This window comes from Schistocerca gregaria, chromosome 7 (assembly GCF_023897955.1).
Source record: "Schistocerca gregaria isolate iqSchGreg1 chromosome 7, iqSchGreg1.2, whole genome shotgun sequence".
In the NCBI taxonomy this organism is placed as follows: domain Eukaryota; kingdom Metazoa; phylum Arthropoda; class Insecta; order Orthoptera; family Acrididae; genus Schistocerca; species Schistocerca gregaria.
Genome location: NC_064926.1, coordinates 461,982,441 through 462,004,444, shown reverse-complemented (window position 1 = coordinate 462,004,444; position 22,004 = coordinate 461,982,441). Strand labels below are relative to the sequence as shown.

The 22,004-nt window shown below is 37.6% G+C and overlaps 1 protein-coding gene across 1 annotated transcript in view; it reads left to right on the top strand.

The window, feature by feature from the left end:
• The window catches only part of LOC126282431 (uncharacterized), a 105,713-nt gene that overhangs the window by 17,211 nt on the left and 66,498 nt on the right, over positions 1–22,004 (top strand). The window contains exon 2 of the mRNA XM_049982088.1: positions 13,818–13,906. Coding sequence (XP_049838045.1) covers positions 13,818–13,906 — 89 coding nt within the window. The remainder of the gene's footprint in view (positions 1–13,817; positions 13,907–22,004) is intronic.

Genomic DNA, 22,004 nt, shown 5'->3' with positions numbered 1-22,004 from the left:
TTGCAAGAATTTGAGCATAGTGATTGCTAAAATCCATGTTTACAACTTGTGTGTTATAGGCATATTTGCACGTATTTATGAATATCTGATCAATAATAGATGCAGAAGTAGGGGTTTCTTGAGTTGATTCAGTTACCGTTGGACTGATGTTGAACGATTGTAGTAAATTTATAATGTCATCTCTGAATTTATTGGATTTCAAGAAATCAATATTAAAGCACCACATATAATTATGTTTTTCTTGGGGGAGTGAATTTCTTCCAAGTGTTCCTACATGTGATTGTAAAACACTTTTTTGTCTCCATCTATTGACCTGTATACACAAATAATAACTGTATTTTGCCTTGGTAGTTCAGCAGTAGAGAGTTCTATATCTTTTTCACAGGACAGTTTATGGTATTAAGTTACAGTAGTGAATTCAATATTTTCTTTAACATATATAAAAGTACCCACATGACTTGATAGTTTCCTACAAAAATGCTTGAACTGAGGAAGGTATGTCAGCTCTAACATATCTTGTTTGAGCGATTGTTCTGTAAAGCATAGTACAGAAATATCATTTAGATCATTTAATATTATTTCTATTTAATTTAGTTTACTTGGAAGTGACTGAACATTTTGATGGAGTAATTCAAAATCAAGGACAGGAAGGGAATCATTTCTTGCTTGACCACTTACCTCACTATTTGAGCTAGTGTACTTAGTGGAAAAAAATCCTCATGGTTTCTAGGAATGGTATTCATGGTGATTGCCGTGTGGCTTGCTGGTTCACCGTTTGAGGGTTCCTGCCTTTCTTCTGTCAAAATGTTCCCAATTTTCACTTTTTTCTGTCCTTTTTCACCGATCCGTCCATTAATGACTGCCATGTTACTGCATTTGATGACTTGAAATTCGACCAAGTAAGTGTGTTTTGACTTTCATTGGTCTTATTTTTTATTATAAAATGGTCCATAACTGTCTGTTTTTTATTGTGGGTGGCACTTTCACTTTGAGGCTGGCACTTTCTATCTTATTGCCTGTTTGCGTATGCTTTTTTCCTGTACTGGTACTTGGTTTTTCAGTTTTCGCCATGTGTATGAAAGAAGCAAGCCTATTACAAATGCTAATCGTTCCTTGTTTGTTTTGATGTAAACCATGAGTTGTATATTCATTTCTTTTCAGGAATTCGATTTCGAAATCTTGAAAAAAAAAAAAAAATGAAAGCTGCAAACCTCATTGTGCTATAAAAAATCAACATTGCCACAGGCGTGTGTAGGAAGAGATTATCTGTGAATTTTCATTTTTCCATTTAGACTTTGTGCATCATGTCTAAGCAAATTTGGATAAATTATTACATTTGTTTTTTTGTGAGTTTAAGTATGTATTCCAAAGAATCTTTCATGTTCCTCTGCAATTCTTCCAGAGGTTTATCAGTGTCATTTATGCTACCAATAATGCTTAAAGTATCGTTGACGGAGAAGTTATCAGTTAATTTGTCAGCATTTTTCACAACTTCCTTAATTGGCACTCCAAGTTTTATAATGCTTTGCACACTGAATTTTTTGCCTTATTCATTGTGTAGTATACCCCCACAGTTTCTGCTATGACTGTCACTTAAAACAAGAACTTTATTTCCTTTTGTAGTACTTGTTTGAGGCCTAACAGATTGCGAGTTTTCACACGAAACATGGTTATGGTTTTTCACTGTATTTTGCTCATTATGAGGTATTTGTGCTTTTGAATCTTTGATTTTAATCTTAATAGTACTGTTTTCTTCTTGCAACACTTTTTTAACTTTGTTCTTGATCACTTGAGAAAAGGGCGTTATTTCTGGCAGAATTTTCAGCACACTTTTCTTTATCAGCAGTTCACATTTCGGTGTTTGAAGTTCAGTAACTTCCATTTTTAGTGTACTGATAATAAACTGTAGACTGGATACTTGTTCATGTAGTTTCGATACTTCATCCTTACAATTTGCACACGATTTCTTTTTACTGGCAATATTTACATTTTTCTGAGGTGATACATGACATACTTTTGCACTGGCCGCCATATTGAGAGGGTTGGGGAAGATAGTGGGTATGATTTTCCCCATTTCAGAATACGATCAGAGGTAGTAGATAACTAGCAGAGATTGTGTTTCAGTCACTCCAGTCCTGGATTGGTACTGATTGACAAGAGGAGTTTTCCTTTGTGGCCAGATAGAGGGTATGTGGAAGGAGTAGGTGACTGTAGAGACAGGGCATAGGAGATCTGTTTCTGGACAAGGTTGGAAGGGTAATTTTGCTCTGTGACGGCCTCAGTGAGACCCTTGGCCTATCTTGAATGGGCTTCCTCATAACTATGGATGCAACAATTGCTGATGGATGGGTCTTCTTGACATGGGATGGCTGGATCTGTTGAAGTGGAGGTATTGTTGGTGGTTGGCAGGTTTGATGTGGATGGAAATGCTGATGTAGCCATCCTTGAGGTGGAGCTCAGAATCAATAAAGGTGGTTTGTTGGGTTGAGTTCTCCTTTGAAGGGATCCCCACCAACAAATCTGTGGTACAGCAATGGGCACCCAAACGGCACCACTCTAAGGCACCCTATTCTTGGTCTATCTAGAGGAATCCTTCCTAACCACCCAGTGCCACAAACCTCTCAGCTGGTTCAGATTCACTGATGACACCTATGTGACCTGGGTGGAGGGTGGGGACACCCTATTCATATTCCTCTAGAATTTTATCAGCTTCTCCCCTATTTGCCTCTCTCTGTCTCAATGAGCTACCTCCAGCAGTATTAACCTCCATCTTAAGGATGACTACATCAGTATCACCATCCGCATCACACCAGTAACCACCAAAAATACCTCCACTTCAACTGCTGCCACCCATTCCAAACCAAGAAGGCCCTTCCATACAGCCTAGCCATCAGTGGTTGAGCATCTGCAGCAATGAGCAGTCCCACTCCAAATATGCCCATTGTCTCACTTGAGGCCTTAACAAACAAAAATTAACCGCTCAGCCTTGTCCAGAAACAGATCTCCTTGTGCTTTGTCTTTTCAGTGTTTCAGTGACCTATCACCTACTTACTCACTGCGTGACCACTTAGGAGCACTCCCCTAATGACTCAGTATCAACCAGGACTGGAGCAACTGAATAACTTTCTCTGCCAGGGTTTCGACTACGTCTCCTTGTTAGCTGAAATGCACAGTATCCTGCACACAATCTTCTCCACCCCTCCCACAGTGGTATTTCACCACCCACCAACCCTACAAAGTATCCTTGTCCATCACTATTCAGCCACTTACCAAACCCAAGCAATATCCATGTCCATCCCTACTCATCTCCTTGCAACCCCTTGACTCATAGCTCATATCTCAGTATAGAACTAAATGCAAAACCTGTCCTGTACATCCTCCAATTACCACTTACTCCAGTCCTTTCACAGGCACATCCTGCCCCCTCAGAGGCAAGGCTATCTGTAAAAGAAACATCTTGTCTACAAACTAAGCTGCAACAACTACGCCCCTTTCTACATTGGTGTGACAACCAAGAAGCCATGAGTCTGCATGAATGGTTACTGCGAAACTGTGGCCAAGATGCAGCTGAACCACCCAGTTGCTGGACAAGCTGCCCAACTCAATGTACTCCACTTTAATGGCTGCTTCATAGCCTGCAATATGTGGGTTCTTCCTACAGCTTTTCTGAAACGAAGTGTCCAAGTAAGAACTCTCCCTACAACATATCCTTCATTCAGGTGACCTGTGTGGCCTCAGTCTTTGCCAGTCCCTGTCCTCCATACACCTATCCCCTTCCTTGCTCTCACACCAGCACTTCACACATGCTCCCACAGACAGCAAGGATCTTCCTCGATCCACCCTCCCACTCAATGTCTTCTCTGTAATCCACATTCCACCCACCCCAGCTGTTAGTCCAGATACAGTTGCATTTAAGTTCCAGTCCTCAGAGACAGAGATAATGTGTGTGTGAGCTGTGTTTGTATGAACACATGTGTGTGTGTCTTTCTGAAAGTTTTATATTTTATAAGTCTTAATAAGTTTTAGTAAAAAATTATTCAGATAGTGAAGGGAGACGAAAATTTAATGGTCTTAGGCAACTGGAATTCGATAGTAGGAAAAGGAAGAGAAGGAAACATAGTAGTTGAATGTGGAATGGGGTAAGGAATGAAGGGGAAGCCGCCTGGTAGAATTTTGCACAAAGCATAACTTAATCATAGATAATATTTGGTTCAAGAATCACGAAAGAAAGTTGTATACATGGAAGAAGCCTGGAGATACTGGAAGGTTTCAGATAGATTATATAATGGCAAGACAGAGATTTAGGAACCATGTTTTAAATTTTAAGACATTTCCGGGGGCAGTTCTGGACTTTCACCATAATATATTGGTTATGAACTGTAGATTAAAATTGAAGAACCTGCAAAAAGGTGGGAATTTAAAGAGATGGGACCTGGATAAACTGACAGAACCAGAGGTTGTAGAGAGTTTCAGGGAGAGCATTAGGGTATGACTGACAAGAATGGGGGAAAGAAATACAGTAGAGGAAGAATGGGTAGCTTTGAGAGATGAAATAGTGAAGGCAGCAGAGGATCGAGTAAGATGATGGCTAGTAGAAATCCTTGGGTAACAGAATAGATATTGAATTTAATTGATGAAAGGAGAAAATATAAAAATGCAGTAAATGAAGCAGACACAAAGGAATGCAAACGTCTCAAAAATGAGATTGACAGGAAGTGCAAATTGGCTAAGCAGGGATGGCTAGAGGACAAATGTAAGGGTGTAGAGGTGTATGTCACTAGGGGTAAGATAGATACTGCCTACAGGAAAATTAAAGAGACCTTTGGAGAAAAAAGAACCACTTGCATGAATATCAAGAGCTTGGATGGAAACCCATTTCAAAGCAAAGAAGGGAAAGCAGAAAGGTGGAAGGAGTATATAGAGGGTCAATACAAGGGCGATGTTCTTGACGACCATATTATGAAAATGGAAGAGGATGTAGATGAAGATGAAATGGGAGATATGATACTGCGTGAAGAGATTGACAGAGCACTGAAAGACCAAAGTTGAAACAAGGCCCTGGGAGTAGGCAATATTCCATTAGAACGACTGATAGCCTTGGGAGAGCCAGCTCTGACAAAACTTTACCATCTCATGAGCAAGATGTATGAGACAGGCGAAATACCCTCAGACTTAAAGAAGAATATAATAATTAAAATCCAAAAGAAAGCAGGTGTTGACAGAGGTGAAAATTACTGAACTATCAGTTTAATAAGCCATGGCTGCAAAATATTAACACAAATTCCTTACAGACAAATGGAAAAAATGGTAGAAGCCGATCTCAGGGAAGATCAGTATGGATTCTGTAGAAATGTTGGAACATTTCTACAGACTTACATACTGACCCTATGACTTATCTTAGAAAATCGATTAAGGAAAGGCAAACCTATGTTTCCACCATTTGTAGACTTAGAGAAAGCTTTTGATAATGTTGACTGGAATACTCTCTTTCAAATTCTGAAGGTGGCAGAGGTAAAATTCAGGTAGCGAAAGGCTATTTACAATTTGTACAGAAAGCAGATGGCATTTATAAGAGTCGAGCAGTACGAAAGGGAAGCAGTGGTTGGGAAGGGAGTGAGACAGGGTTGTAGCCTATCCCCAATGTTATTAAATCTGTATATTGAGCAAGCAGTAAAGGAAACAAAAGAAAAATTCGGAGTAGGAATGAAAATGCATGAAGAAGAAATAAAAACTTTGAGGTTTGCCGATGATATTGTAATTCTATCAGAGACAGCAAAGGACTTGAGCAGTTGAACGGAATGGACAGTGTCTTGAAAGGCTGATACAAGACGAACATCAACAAAAGCAAAATGAGGATAATGGAATGTAGTCAAATTAAATCGGGTGATGCTGAGGGAATTAGATTAGGAAATGAGACGCTTAAAGTAGTAAATGATTTTTGCTATTTGGGGTGCAAAATAACTGATGATGGTCAAAGTAGAGAGGATATAAAACGTGGACTGGCAATGGCAAGGAAAGTGTTTCTGAAGAAGAGAAGTTTGCTAACATCGAGTATAGATTTAAGCATCAGGAAGTCATTTTTGAATGTATTTATATGGAGTGTAGCCATGTATGGAAGTGAAACATGGACAATAAATAATTATAGACATGAAGATAATAGAAGTTTTCGAAATGTGGTGCTACAGAAGAATGCTGAAGATTAGATGAGTTGATCACATAACAAATGAGGAGGTATGGAATAGAATTGGGGAGAAGAGAAATTTGGGGCACAACTTGACTAGAAGAAGGGATCGCTTGGTAGGACATGTTCTGAAGCATCAAGGGATCATGAATTTAGTATTGGAGAGCAGTGTGGAGGGTAAAAATCATAGAGGGATACCAAGAGATGAGTACACTAAACAGATTCAGAAGGATGTAGGTTGCAGTAGGTACTGGGAGATGAAGAAGCTTTGCACAGGATGAGTAGCATGGAGAGCTGCATCAAACCAGTCTCTGGACTGAAACCACAACAACAATGACTACAACAATTATTTTTCATGTGCCTGTCATCAATCACCACTGCTTCCACCATGTGATGAGTAGTAATGTATCCTTCCCATATTGTTGTTATTCCATCCAGAAATTTTCATTTTTTGAAACTTATCTTTGTTAGACTACATTGTTACCGTAGCATTTTCTTCTTGGTATGTGCATGCTGATATTGCTGTTGCTGCAAGTGCACCTAAATTAAACATTTCCATACCTGAAATTGTGTAAATAGCAGCATATAAACTATAGATGTAGCTAATGCATGGGGAATCTAACAGGGAAATATGTAGTACTCTATTTGTTTTTGTTTTTTTGTTTTCTGTAGGTTGTAGTCAGATACTGAAATCCTTGAGATATTGTTAAAAACTCTGCTTGCAGAGTACTATTCAATATCTATGTTGAGATAAGAACATGCTGAGTAACTGGGTGTGTTTTTCCATGAAAATGCACAAGTGCTCAGCTGGTTCAATTTTGTAATTATGGTAGTATACATAATATGATAAAGGTTCACACCAGACTTTGTGAAATGTTACCAGAGAGGGTATTTCCAGCAGTCCAAGTGCAGTTTTTCTCAAATATCACAATTCAGAAAAAACAAAATACTGTCATATGTGTTCATTACATAAAAAGATTTTGATACAATTATTCCTCTGTTAGCACTAGGTATCAAAGCTCCTTCCATTGAAGCATTCTCAATTCTGTACATTTTATCAAGAGAGCATTATGGACATTGTGCAAGATGGGTTTACGTGGTTGGCAGCAAATTGCTCACCTCTGTCTATGGACTGAACTAAAACAATGAATACTGCACCATGAAACATTTTCCCAGTTATAAAGAATCCAATTACCGTGCTCATCATGATAATCAAGACATTGTTTTGTTGAAAAACATACGGACATCTGCTGGTATAGATTATATTTAACTACTTCAATGAAAAAAAAAAAAAAAAAGAAACCTAACTATATTTAGCAATAAGTTAAGAGAGGTTGAATGGCCTTATGACAGCTGTTTCTCAAGTAGTACTAACTTCAACAACTTTGTTGGTAGCTTTAATGAAATATTTAATGAAACTTTTCCACTCAAAACCAAATGTAACAAAACGACTAGGAAGATTAAATGGATAATTCATGGTATAAAAATTTCTAGTGCCAGAAAGAGGCAACTACATAATGAACTGAAATATAACAAAAACAGACATTTTGCTATGTATGTGAAACATTATAAAGCCATATTCAAAAAAGTTGTAAAGGCAGCAAAATAAATGGCAAACAATAAGTTTATTTTATAACATAATAGTAAGAAAAAGGCACTGTGGTCTGTTGTCAAATCAGAGTTAGGTGCTAAAGTCAGTAGTACTGAAATAACTAAGATTAAAGTAGATGATAATGGTGTTGTAAACCCAGCTCAAATATCAGAGTGTTTAAATGAATTCTTCATAAATGTAGCAAAGTCAGAAGTTGATGTAGCAGGATATCAGAGTAAAGTAAATCCCTTTGGACTTGAGCAAGAAGCTGAGTATCTCACAGATTTAAAAAAAGTCACAATAATGGATGTGAAAAATGTTATATTGTCATTAAGAAATAAAAATTCTGCTGGGTGGGATGGGACACCAAGTAGAGTGATTAAAGCAGTATGTGACATAATAGCACCCCCACTAGCTAAAATAATCAACCAATATTTTGAACAAGGGTGCTTTCCTATTGTGTTAAAATATGCCAAAGTGAGACCTCTGTTCAAGAAAGGGTTTAGGGAAGATATGGGAAACTATCGCCCTATTTCTATTGTCCCAATCCTGTCAAAAGTTTTAGAGAAAGTAGCTGCAAATTAGATCAAAAACTTTTTCGTAAAAAATGATATTATTGTAAGTAACCAATTTGGATTCCAACAAGGAAAAACCACACTGGATGCAGTAAATAACTTTATTGAGAAGATATGCAAATCATTGGAGGATCAGAGGAGTGAAGTCACAGGTATCTTCTGCAATCTTTCAAAAGCATTTGACTTGGTGACCCATGACTTGCTTATCTAGAAATTAAACAAATATGGGATTAAGGACAAAGCTTTGAAATGGCTCACATCATACTTGCACAACAGAAAGCAAAGGGTAAGTGTCACATCAAATGCAGTGAATTATTATTCTAAATGGATTACAGTATCACAAGATGTGCCTCAACGTTCCATTTTGGGGCCAATCCTGTTCCTAGTGTATGTAAATGACTTGCCCATAAATTCAGTTCTGTTTGCGGATGACACTTGTGTTTTAATTGAAGATGATGTAGAAAAAATTCAGAGCTCCATTGTGGGTACTCTAAAAAACTGGTTCCAGTTAAATGGCTTAAAACTGAACATTGCAAAAACCAATATGGTACATTTCAAAACCAAACATTTGAAATGTGTGGATCTTAAAATACATCATCACGATCATGCTATGGAAGAAGTTAACACAGGCAAATTCCTAGGACTAAATGTGGACAACAACTTAAACTGGATTACCCATATTGTGTTCCTATCAAATAAACTAATCAGCTTTGCATTTGCCATGCAAATACCAGCAAACTCTACTGACATGAGTACACGAAAAATAGCATATCATAGTTATTTTGAATCTGTCATTAGGTATGGTATCATTTTCTGGGGAAATTCAAGTAGTGTCTCTTGAATACTGAAACTGTAAAAGAAAATTTAAAGATACATGTGTAGTGCACAACAAACAAAATCTTGTTGCCCATTATTTTGGAATAGAATAGAATAGAATAGAATATTTTTATTAGCCTTTCAGTATTTTTCATACAATTGGCTTCGTCAAAGTTTACAGAGGGTTTTACTTTCAGTACGATATTCAAATAGTTACAGAAAGGGGAGAAAAGGAACTAAAGACCTTTTCTTCAGCATTATGTAAAACAATGTTTTATACAGTAATTAAATACACACATAAGAAAAGAATCACAGTAAATAACTAGCTTATATAATATCAAAACATTTTCTTCATAACTTAAGTAAAACATATATTTTGATGATTAGTTTCTAAGAATTCTTCAGTTGTATAGAATTCGTTGTTTTTTATCCAGGTTTGCAATGTATTCTTATATTTATTTAGTGGTACTGTATGAGCTGAGTGTGGTAACTTATTGAAAACTTTTATGCTTAAATACTTATAGTTATTATGGAATACAGCAAGTCTTGTGGAAGGCAAGTCCAGCACGTGACTGTTTTTTGTACTGTGTGCATGCACATCACACCTCATGTTCAATTTTTTCAGATTTTCTCTGGCATATATTAGACAGTTATATATGTACATGCTTGGCACTGTCATTACGCCAAGAGATTTAAAATAATTTCTGCGGGACTCTCTGGGTGCTAATCCCTCCATGCACCTGATTGCTTTCTTCTGCCATCTGAAAATACATTCAGCCCCCTAACAGTTCCTTCCATATACATTTATGAAATTATAATCTTTGTACACAGCATACAAAAATTATTTGAGGAAAATCATTTTAACCACACATACAACACAAGAAATAAAAATAATTTTATGTTACCCACACACCATTTGAAATTATATGCACGAACTCCACAGTATATGGGGATGACAATGAGACGATGACGCTAGGAAGAAATGGGGCAGAGCAACTAGAGAAAGAAGAGAGGAAAATACTGAGAAAAATACTAGGTCCCAAAAGAGGTGGAGAGAGGTGGATGCGAAGATCTAGGGAAGAATTGTACTGGAACATGAAAACAATATCTGAGGAAATCAGACTCCAAAGAGCAAGGTTTGCTGGGCATGTAGTTAGGATGAGTAAGGACAGAATGATGAACAGAGTGTGGGAAACAACAGGGAGGACAAGGGGAAAGACAGGAACCAAGTGGATTGTTGAACTTTGGAAAGACTGGTTGGAATTGGGTATCAAGGTCGAAGGAAAGGAAAATTGGAGTAACAAATATACACCGACAAATATACCAGAGATCAATGACAGAGAAGAATACAGGATTAGAATGTCACCAGTGGAACCGCCATGAGAAATGGGAACTGAAGATCTCAGAAGAAGAGCGGGAGAGGAGAGGAGAAAGAATGAAGACGTTCTGGGAGAAGAAGAGGAAAATGCAGTTCATGAAGGGGCTACCGATTGTCCTACAGAGGCTGTAACACAAGAAGAAGGAGAAGAATGACAATATATGACAAGCTAATGGGCAAAAATATATTTAATATGAAGTCAGAGAGTCTAAAAATAGGGCTGCAGCAGATTCTGTGGGAGAAATGCTACTATTCAGTAGAAGAATTCATAGAGGATAACATGATAATTTAAGCAAGGGGTAATTAATTGTTAGTCTTTTACTGTAAGTGTAACAAAATTATATTATTATTATGATACTATTTAATAAAACTAGTTGTTGTAATTAATTGTTAGTTTTTTATTGTATGTGTATTTTTATATTGTATTATTGTTATGGTACCATTTGTTAAAATCAGGTGCAATATGTACCTGGTAAAACTTTACGAAAATTTTGATGTGTCTCCTGTACCTGAATGAGATGATTTAGATGGTATACATTATGAGACTAATAAACCACAATTCACAATGCTTTTGTGTATGGGTGGCCAGGTGGTCATAGTAAATACATTTCCAAGTTGACTTTGTTTTACAGGATGATCAGTTGTTCCATAGTTATGTGGCACCAGCATGTACTAGTTAGCCATTAAACCTCGTTGTTACACACACGGTCAACTTCACATAATTTTCCACAACTTAGACAAAAATTTATTGCTTTTGTGTGTTGTCATCAGTCTAGATTGACTTTAATTTGGCATCTGCAGGCTTCTCAAAAATGCGCCAATTGGGATTATCATATCAACAGCCCTCTAGCATCCTGTAGTCTATCCTTTGACAAACATTTGTTCAGTGGAAGAACATTTTACCAGATAATTAACCATTCTTGTACAAACATTTTACCAGTCAGTCAGTCTCAACAGTCAGTTCTGAAATTCTTGAAGAGAAATCTCAAGTCATGTACTAACTATATTTCATTAATTAATTTAATTCAATGAAATTTCCAAAATAATATACGTTGTGGGTACTGTCATGATAGGACTTCTTTGGGACTATCATTTATAAAAAGTTAATCAATATGTATTATAAAAGTAAGTGTATAATATGCATGCCACTGAAACTCAGAAATGAGTCCCAGTATGATCAAGGGAGTTATGTAGTGTGGTAGCCCTCTGTCCCCTATCCATGAAAGTTCCCATTTTTACCTGAAGGTCACACTTTTGAAGATATGAGGCTGCAAAATTTCACCCTCTAGGAATTTCTAGAACATTCCATAACATTCAAGACTATTTCAGAACATTCCAGGACATTGAACAGCATTCCACAACATTCCAGAATGTTCCACAATGATTCCAAAAGTTCCTGAAAGTTCAGGAATAGTCTTGGAACATGTGTGTAGATTTCAGAGTGTTTGGGAACACCTCAGAACATCGCAGATCATTGCAGAACATTCCACAACACTCTTGAACATTGTAAAATGTCCTGGAACATTGTGTACTATTTGAAACCTTTTTAGTATGTTCTGGAATTTGGTAGGAGTATATAATGCAAAATGTCAGTTTCTTATCAGTGGTAAAGGAAGGAACCAAAAAAGTAGTGCAGTGGGTGACTAAAACAAACACTGAAGTGTAAGTAGTGAAAGTGATACAGTGACTGACTAAATCAAAAATAAAGTGTAAAAATTGTGTAAAGTGTATGTAGTGAATTTGTTAATAAAAAGTTGATTTGATTTATATTTTAGACAAAGCCTAGGTGTAAAGAAGAAACTACTTCAATATATTGCTCAGAGTAGACCACCCCTCAGTGACAATCAAAAGGAAATGTATAATGTTATCATGGACCTGACTGACAGCAACACTGGCAGAATTATGTACTTGGATGCACCAGGTGGCGCTGGGAAAACATGTTGCTGGCGGAGATATGTGTTAAGCAACTTCTTGCACTTCCACTGGCATCATCCAGCATTGCAGCCACACATATGGAAAGAGAATGAACTGCCTATTGTGCTCTTCAACTAATGTTGAATATAACCAAACAACAATTCCCGGTATGTAAAATCTCCAAGAGCATGTGGATGGGGTGAACTTCTACCAAAGCAAGCTAAAATTATTTTCTAGAACAAATGCACAGTGGCACTTAAAAAATCACTCAAATCCATGGACAGAACATTACCAAGACTTACGAGGAACCTCTCACAAGATTTTTGAGAAATGCTTCCAGTTATCCCCAAATCAACACTAGTAAATGAGATCAATGCTCGCTTAAAAAAAAATCACATCTCTTGCTACACATACAAATACTGCAACCAACAAAAAATTGGAGAGTGGAACTATCGAGAGATGAAACAACACTACACTTTGCTCATCAACTTTTACAAATAAGTGAAGGCACATATCCTACTGACCAGATGAGCGGTCTCATTAAACTCAACAGTGATTTCTGCAATATAATGACTGCTGAAAGTGAACTCATTGACCAAATCTATCCAAACATTGTTCACAAGTATATAATTTTGGACTGGCTATTTGAAAGTGCAATTTTGGCAACTAAAAATAATATTGTTGACAATATCAGCTTTAATATTCAAATGAAAATTCCCAGTGGAGAGAGAATATACAAATCAGTCGACACAATGGTAAATGTTGAAGAAAGTGTGAACTTCCCTACAGAATTTATAAATGCTTTGCAGGTACCAGGAAACACTGCCTTCGACTTAAAAGTGGCTCTCATACCATACTGCTCAGAAGTCTCAGCTCACCAAAACTATGTAATGAAACAAGGATGATCGTCAAACAGCTATAAAATAATGTCATCAAAGCTGAACATATGACTGGAAAATACAAAGGGTGCACACTATACTTATCCCAAGAATACCACTGATCTCTGCTGAAGTGCCATTCCAATTTAAAAGACTGCAATTTCCAATCAAATTCGCCTACAGTCTTACAATTAACAAAGCATGAGGACAAACTTTAATATATTGCAGCATAACCTCAAAGACTCCTGCTTCTCTTATGGTCAACTGTATGTAGCTTGCTCTTGAGTAGGAAATTCAAAACTTTTATACATATATATACCCCCGATAACTAATTGAAAAATGTTGTTTATGAACAAGTATTGTAAATAGTTACAATATGTTGTAAATAAAAATTTTTTACCTCTTATACTTTAAAGTTTATCCTTTCCTTTCCAGCCACCACACACTCATATAAATTTCCTGAGTGATGTTTCTTGTGTTTCAGATGCAGGTATAATGAAGGAATGGCAGGATGCAAAAGAAGAACGGAGGGAGAAATTATTTGATGAATATAGAGCTAGAAAACACTTACTGGTGAGTAATTTGTTTGCATATGGAATTGAAATCTACAGCAAAACATGTTTTATGTGTAAATCTGTTTCTTTTTAAAATTTATTTTAGTTGAACATGTATTTTTCTTTATGTGGCTCACCCTGAGTTGACTCCACAAAATTAATTTGTGTTGCATCAGAATTCATGTGAAAATTTATTAGTGATCAAGGACTGAGTTGTGAGGAATTGAAAGTATAGAGATAATTCATGCCTCTATGTGTATTGCATAAATATGTTTTTCACTGATTGGTGCACAGTGGAGGTCCATATGCAGAGAAATGTTAAATAAGAATTACTTTCTTTTTGCTGAGCTTAAAATGAGAATCATTTAAGGGAAATGAAAGGAGGGAAATAAAAATTTAGCAAAGAAAAAAAGCAAGGTTAGAGTTTAACATGCTGTTGATCACAAGGTCATTAGTGATCAAACACAAGCTTTGATAGGACAAGAATTAAGATGGAAGTCAGTTGCATCTTTTCCCAAGAACTGATTCTGGAATTAATGCTGTTCAGTTCAGGTAATGCACAGAAAACCTAAATCTGCAAGGCTGGATACAAATTTGAATCCTGCCACTTTGAAATGCAAGTCAGTTCATTAACAACTGTGCCACTTCCATTAGTGAACTACAGGAATGTTACCGCAGAAAAGTGATACTGAACAATATAGAAAAATGATTGTGATGAAAAGCATTGACTGGAGGAAGGCAAAAATGAAGTACTGTGTAACATTGTAGGTGGTGGGTGGGCATAATAAGAAGGAAAAGGAAGAGAATCAAGTTAAAAATCACGAAGGTGTTAGTGGAAGTTATGGCAGTCCAATTAACCCTAATGTGATATTACTAATGTAGCGAAAATCTAAGATGAGTAATACAATGACACTTGCCTTACGTCTTAGTGGAACATTTTCATTGGATATTCTAATACAAGAGCAAACTAAATTGCCCATTAGTTAGTCCTGAATAACTAGATTACCCACTAGTCAGTCTTGTATGAAAAGAAAAAATAGAAGGACTAAAAATATGAAGAAATAACCAAGAAAAAACAACACTCTCACTGTAGCACTCAGTATGTCGAAACAGAAAAAAGTTGTTAAATTGTACAAAATAGGGAAGTCAAAAGGCCAAGATGGCATCCAATACTGGCAAATTACAAATTTTGACTTAAGATTAGAGCAGTGTTTTTACAAGTCTTCACTAACCTTTTGAACGTATGTCAAGTCTAGAGTACTTACAGTGCTGAAGCATGGAACAAAAGGCAATGATCCAAAATATTGTAGGTCTGTAAAATTTTTGTGTTACATCTACAAATTGCTGAAAATCTGATTTTCAATCAAATTATGTCTTTCTTTGATCCTCTAGTAATACTATAGCAAGATGGATTTTGCCCTGGTAAAAGATGGACTAGTTAATCTAACATTGTTACACATGTGGCCTTTGTTGGCCTGTGAGCAGCATATTATGTTGTCACCCAACAACTTCTGCTAGAAAAGTTATGACAATTTGACAAAAGACAGTGTATCAATCAGGGTTACCACTAACCTTGTTCAGATTTGCAGATTTTTTGGAGGCTTCCAAGGGCAATGTAACATTCATAGAATGTAGAAAAACAGTCTGCATCAAGAAAGCATATTGGTAGTCTATTTCAGTATTCAAACAAATCACCAAACAGTATTCTAAGACATAAGAACCTTCTTCTATGACAAACAACTCGCCATAGCTGCATGATGTTTTATAGTGTATGCCTCCTATTTCTTTCTGTTCCTCTTACTTCAGTCTTGTGAACATGCAAATTATTTCTGAAAATACTGGGACTTAAATGCAGGACAACCTGTTTAAATCACCATTTTTAATTAAGAGAAGTAATAGTTATTCAGGTAATACAATTTAATGTGCAGTGCTTCATTCAGTATTCTGAGAGTTAATAAAGATGATTTCAGTGCTAACGTATTAGTTCATCCATGTCCTACATGTTACAAGACTTCTCAAGGCATCAACAGCATTACGAAAGTAATGTACATTGGTTGGGCAGAGAGGTAACGTGAATTGTCCAGATCTGCAGTAATTATTGTTAAACTATTACAAATCTGTCTGCCCAGAAACTCATGCAGGCATAGATGAGAGCATGTTAAGGATGTTTTAGCAGTTTAAAAACTTTAATTGCATGTTAATCTCTTTTAGTTTTTTGTGCACATCTTGATGATTTACCTTTCGTTTCCAATTATGTACAACAACGACAGCGGGGCCACAGTGGCTATTCTCTCTTAGTGCTGACTTCATCTTCGAAGAGGTCCATTTGAAAATGCAAGTCCTTGTCACATTGGGAGAAGGGAATTAGGATGGAGCTTCATAGTTGAATGAAAACTTGCAACATTTGTGTATTGTATCTTTCACTTAACACACTACTGAGGCAGCCTAATCACATGCGTCTTTGTCGCACCAGCTCATAACACCATCAGACACTGAGTTCGGTAAAAAGAGACAAATGAGGTTTACCCTTCTACTATCTTACTTAGATAATCTAATCACACCTTCCTACGATATCCTTGCCACAGAGGGACAGTGTGAATATTTATTTGTATGTGTAGTTCATCTAAAGAGCCATTCTGCCCCCCACACTCTATACTGTAGCTTAATCCATATAACTTGACATCAATGTACAGTGATGGTACATTACATTATTTACGACTTTTTTTTACTTTAAATTCTTGACCTTTCAGGGTACTGAAACATTTATTCAGAATTGCTAGCTTTCGCAACCGATAGTTGCTTCTTCAGGAAGGAGAGGGAAAGACGAAAGGATGTGGGTTTTAAGGGAGAGGGTAAGGAGTCATTCCAATCCCGGGAGAGGAAAGACTTCCCTTAGGGGAAAAAAAGGACAGATGTACACTCGCACACACACACACACACACACACACACACACACACATATCCATCCGCACATACACAGACCATGTGCGGATGGATATGTGTGTGTGTGTGTGTGTGTGTGTGCGAGTGTACATCTGTCCTTTTTTTCCCCTAAGGGAAGTCTTTCCTCTCCCGGGATTGGAATGACTCCTTACCCTCTCCCTTAAAACCCACATCCTTTCGTCTTTCCCTCTCCTTCCTGAAGAAGCAACCATCGGTTGCGAAAGCTAGCAATTCTGTGTGTGTGTTTGTGTGTTTTGTTCATGTGCCTGTCTGCCGGCGCTTTTCCCGCTTGGTAAGTCTTGGAATCTTTGTTTTTAATATATTTTTCCCATGTGGAAGTTGATGTAAATAAAACAGAAAGAAACTTCCACATGGGAAAAATATATTAAAAACAAAGATTCCAAGACTTACCAAGCGGGAAAGCGCCGGCAGAGAGGCACATGAACAAAACACACACACAGAATTACGAGCTTTCGCAACTGGCAGTTGCTTCGTCAGGAAAGAGGGAAGGAGAGGGAAAAATGAAAGGATGTGGGTTTTAAGGGAGAGGGTAAGGAGTCATTCCAATCCCAGGAGCGGAAAGACTTCCCTTAGGGGAAAAAAAGGACAGGTGTACACTCGCACACACACACACACACACACACACACACATATCCATCCGCACATACACAGACACAAGCAGACATATTTAAAGGCAAAGAGTGTGTGTCTGTGTATGTGCGGATGGATATGTGTGTGTGTGTGTGTGTGTGTGTGTGTGTGTGTGTGTGTGTGTGCGAGTGTACACCTGTCCTTTTTTTCCCCTAAGGGTAGTCTTTCCGCTCCCGAGACTGGAATGACTCCTTACCCTCTCCCTTAAAACCCACATCCTTTCATTTTTCCCTCTCCTTCCCTCTTTCCTGACGAAGCAACTGCCAGTTGCGAAAGCTCGTAATTCTGTGTGTGTGTTTTGTTCATGTGCCTGTCTGCCGGCGCTTTCCCGCTTGGTATATATATATATATATATATATATATATATATATATATATATATATATAAAACAGAAAGAAACTTCCACATGGGAAAAATATATTAAAAATAAAGATTCCAAGACTTACCAAGCGGGAAAGCGCCGGCAGACAGGCACATGAACAAAACACACAAACACACACACAAAATTACGAGCTTTCGCAACTGGCAGTTGCTTCGTCAGGAAGGAAGGAAGGAGAGGGGAAAATGAAAGGGTGTGGGTTTTAAGGGAGAGGGTAAGGAGTCATTCCAATCCCGGGAGCAGAAAGACTTCCCTTAGGGGAAAAAAGAGGACAGGTGTACACTCGCACACACACACACACATATCCATCCGCACATACACACACACATATATATATATATATATATATATATATATATATATATATATATATTGCTTGTGTCTGTGTATGTGCGGATGGATATGTGTGTGTGTGCAAGTGTATACCTGTCCTTTTTTCCCCTTAAGGTAAGTCTTTCCGCTCCTGGGATTGGAATGACTCCTTACCCTCTCCCTTAAAACCCACATCCTTTTGTCTAAGGATGTAGGTTTTAAGGGAGAAGGTAAGGAGTCATTCCAATCCCGGGAGTGGAAAGACTTACCTCAGGAGGAAGAAAGGACAGGTATACACTCGCACACACACACACACACACACACACACACACACACACACACACACACATCCATCCGTACATACACAGACACAAGCCCTAGCATGCATTTTTCATGGGAACACACATGGAATTATGAGTTTTAGACCTTCACAAAAGGTTTGTAGCACATTTGCAATCCTGGAAAACATATAGCTTTATGTTGTGTCATAGTTTTTACATTTAATCATATTTACAATAATGTAGGTATTTACATTTTAGGATATATTGACATGCTGGTTTACACGTTTCTTACTCTTTAGATATACATTTTCATATGGAATTTATGTTTCTTTATATAAATATTATGCAAAAATTCACATAAACACTGTGCAGAAATTATACATGCAGGACAGTTAATATTATGTACATCTCCTGTGAGTTTATGTCACATAATGTCTTTCAGTTTTTACATTTTCATTTTTATCACATTTTACTCATGGGCATTATCCTTTTGAATGATAATTTGTGAAAAATCTTACCTTAACATTACCCAGATTGTCACTTTTTCAGACTCGTTTTCCAATATTGAAAAAATATCTGCTTATAACATTATCAAATGATGTGTACACATTTTGTGTTCATATACCACAACTAATCCGAGTGTCCTTTGTTACACATGTGGAGGAAGGAAAACTTCATAACATGCAATTGTGATAAGCCTACATAACCACACTTAGCTACAACTCTGACAGGTTTACTAGGATGTGTTTACTGGTCTACAGTGTATGTTATGGGCAGGAAGAAGCATTCAGTTTTAATGTAAATTTATTTGTTCTCTGTCTTATAATACATGTTTACAACTGACTGATAAATTCTGGCAGCACTGTAACTTTTTCATACACACAATCGCATCATCACACTCGCACATACTTTTATATGTAAAATTATTTATTTTTGGTATGGCCCTTATGCTTTGGTGCAAAACACAAAAATACGGTGATCTCTATTTTACCAAGGATGTGACTCTGCATCGTTTGCTGCAAGGACACTTAAATACTAGCTTAAAACTAAGTGAATAGTTGGTTGTTGGATGCTAATGCATCACACTTTCAGTATTCATATATTCAATTTCTGTCAGTACACAGTTCATTCTTAATCAATTTTCTCATGAGTTGTAAGGGCGCGCACACACACACACACACACACACACACACACACACATATCCATCCATCCATACATACATGCATCCATATGTATGGATGGATATGTGTGTGTGTGTGTGTGTGTGTGTGTGTGTGTGTGTGTGTGTTCCTTAGTTTAGTTCACCCTAATTTATTAATCTTATTTTATTTCTGTAGTGTAGACATTTTATTTCTTTACTAGTAAACTCAGAAGGACTCATAAGGTTTCTCAAAGTGTAGATTGTGTCGACTGCCAGTGATCAGTCAGATTATGCTGTGCTGTCCCCATGTGTGGAGGCTATTAATGTTCAATATTAAATGTAGCACCTATGTGTGTGCAGTATGTTCTCACTGCATTTTACTACTTACATATGCTGTATCAGTACAGTGTCAAATTAAACAATTTATCACACTTGGTGAGGGTAATTTTACTGAGCTCTCTGGCCTATAAACATACAATAAGGATCTTAGATAAGTAAAATTTACAACCTAATGCGGGGACACACATGAAATTGGCAAGAAATGAAATCTTTCCTTAACATTAAACATCAATTGTAATAAGTATATTCAAGAGTACAGTAAGTCATCTCTTATATATGCTTATATACATTCTTCCAAGCCATGCTTGATCAATGTCAAATTCTGTTCAGAGCACAAACTAATGTAAAGCTTCTAACGTTTTGACATCTTAAAGTGTGAGTGTAGACCTGGGTTATATCGGCTTATTCCCGCAAACCACCTTCCACTTCTTTACGAGATGACTTACTTGGTATTTGCAGCCACTCTTCTTTACTGAATAGCTGGCTTCTGGAAACTCCCTTGACTTCTTCTCCTTCAAATAATGCTAGGTACAGGTAAATTCTTTCTACTTATGAAATAGGTAGACATACAAACTTTACTTTTTGTCAACTAACGATGTATTTGACCTCCATACACAATAAAAATCTCTCTCATACAGTCAGACATTAGAAACAAATAGAGTTACAGTTAAAAGAAAGTTGGCTCAGATACCCTGACATTTCGTAACATGAATCATAAAAAAGGTCTTGCCTCTAACAAGGTTGTGTCAAGAGTTTTCAAGAATGCTTTCTCAACTGTCCTTGTTTTAATAACAGTAGTCAATGACAGAATAAGTACAGAGCTACATACAGGGTGTTTCAAAAATGACCGGTATATTTGAAACGGCAATACAAACTAAACGAGCAGCGATAGAAATACACCGTTTGTTGCAATATGCTTGGGACAACAGTACAGTTTCAGGCAGACAAACTTTCGAAATTACAGTAGTTACAATTGTGAACAACAGATGGCGCTGCGGTCTGGGAAACTCTATAGTACGATATTTTCCACATATCCACCATGCGTAGCAATAATATGGTGTAGTCTCTGAATGAAATTACCCGAAACCTTTGACAACGTGTTTGGCGGAATGGCTTCACATGCAGATGAGATGTACTGCTTCAGCTGTTCAATTGTTTCTGGATTCTGGCGGTACACCTGGTCTTTCAAGTGTCCCCACAGAAAGAAGTCACAGGGGTTCATGTCTGGCGAATAGGGAGGCCAATCCACACCGCCTCCTGTATGTTTCGGATAGCCCAAAGCAATCACACGATCGTCGAAATATTCATTCAGGAATTAAAGACGTCGGCCATGCGATGTGGTGGGGCACCATCTTGCATAAACCACGAGGTGCTCGCAGTGTCGTCTAAGGCAGTTTGTACCGCCACAAATTCACAAAGAATGTCCAGATAGCGTGATGCAGTAATCGTTTCGGATCTGAAAAATGGGCCAATGATTCCTTTGGAAGAAATGGCGGCCCAGACCAGTACTTTTTGAGGATGCAGGGACGATGGGACTGGAACATGGGGCTTTTCGGTTCCCCATATGCGCCAGTTCTGTTTATTGACAAAGCCGTCCAGGTAAAAATAAGCTTTGTCAGTAAACCAAATGCTGCCCACATGCATATCGCCGTCATCAATCCTGCGCACTATATCGTTAGCGAATGTCTCTCGTGCAGCAATGGTAGCGGCGCTGAGGGGTTGCAGCGTTTGAATTTTGTATGGATAGAGGTGTAAACTCTGGCGCATGAGACGATATGTGGATGTTGGCTTCATTTGGACCGCACCTGCAACACGGCGAACGGAAACCCAAGGCCGCTGTTGGATCACCTGCTGCACTAGCTGCGCGTTGCCCTCTGTGGTTCCCGTATGCGGTCGCCGTACCTGTCCAGCACGTTCATCCGTCACGTTCCCAGTGCGTTGAAATTTTTCAAACAGATCCTTTATTGTATCGCTTTTCGGTCCTTTGGTTACATTAAACCACCGTTGAAAACTTCGTCTTATTGCAACAACACTGTGTTCTAGGTGGTGGAATTCCAACACCAGAAAAAT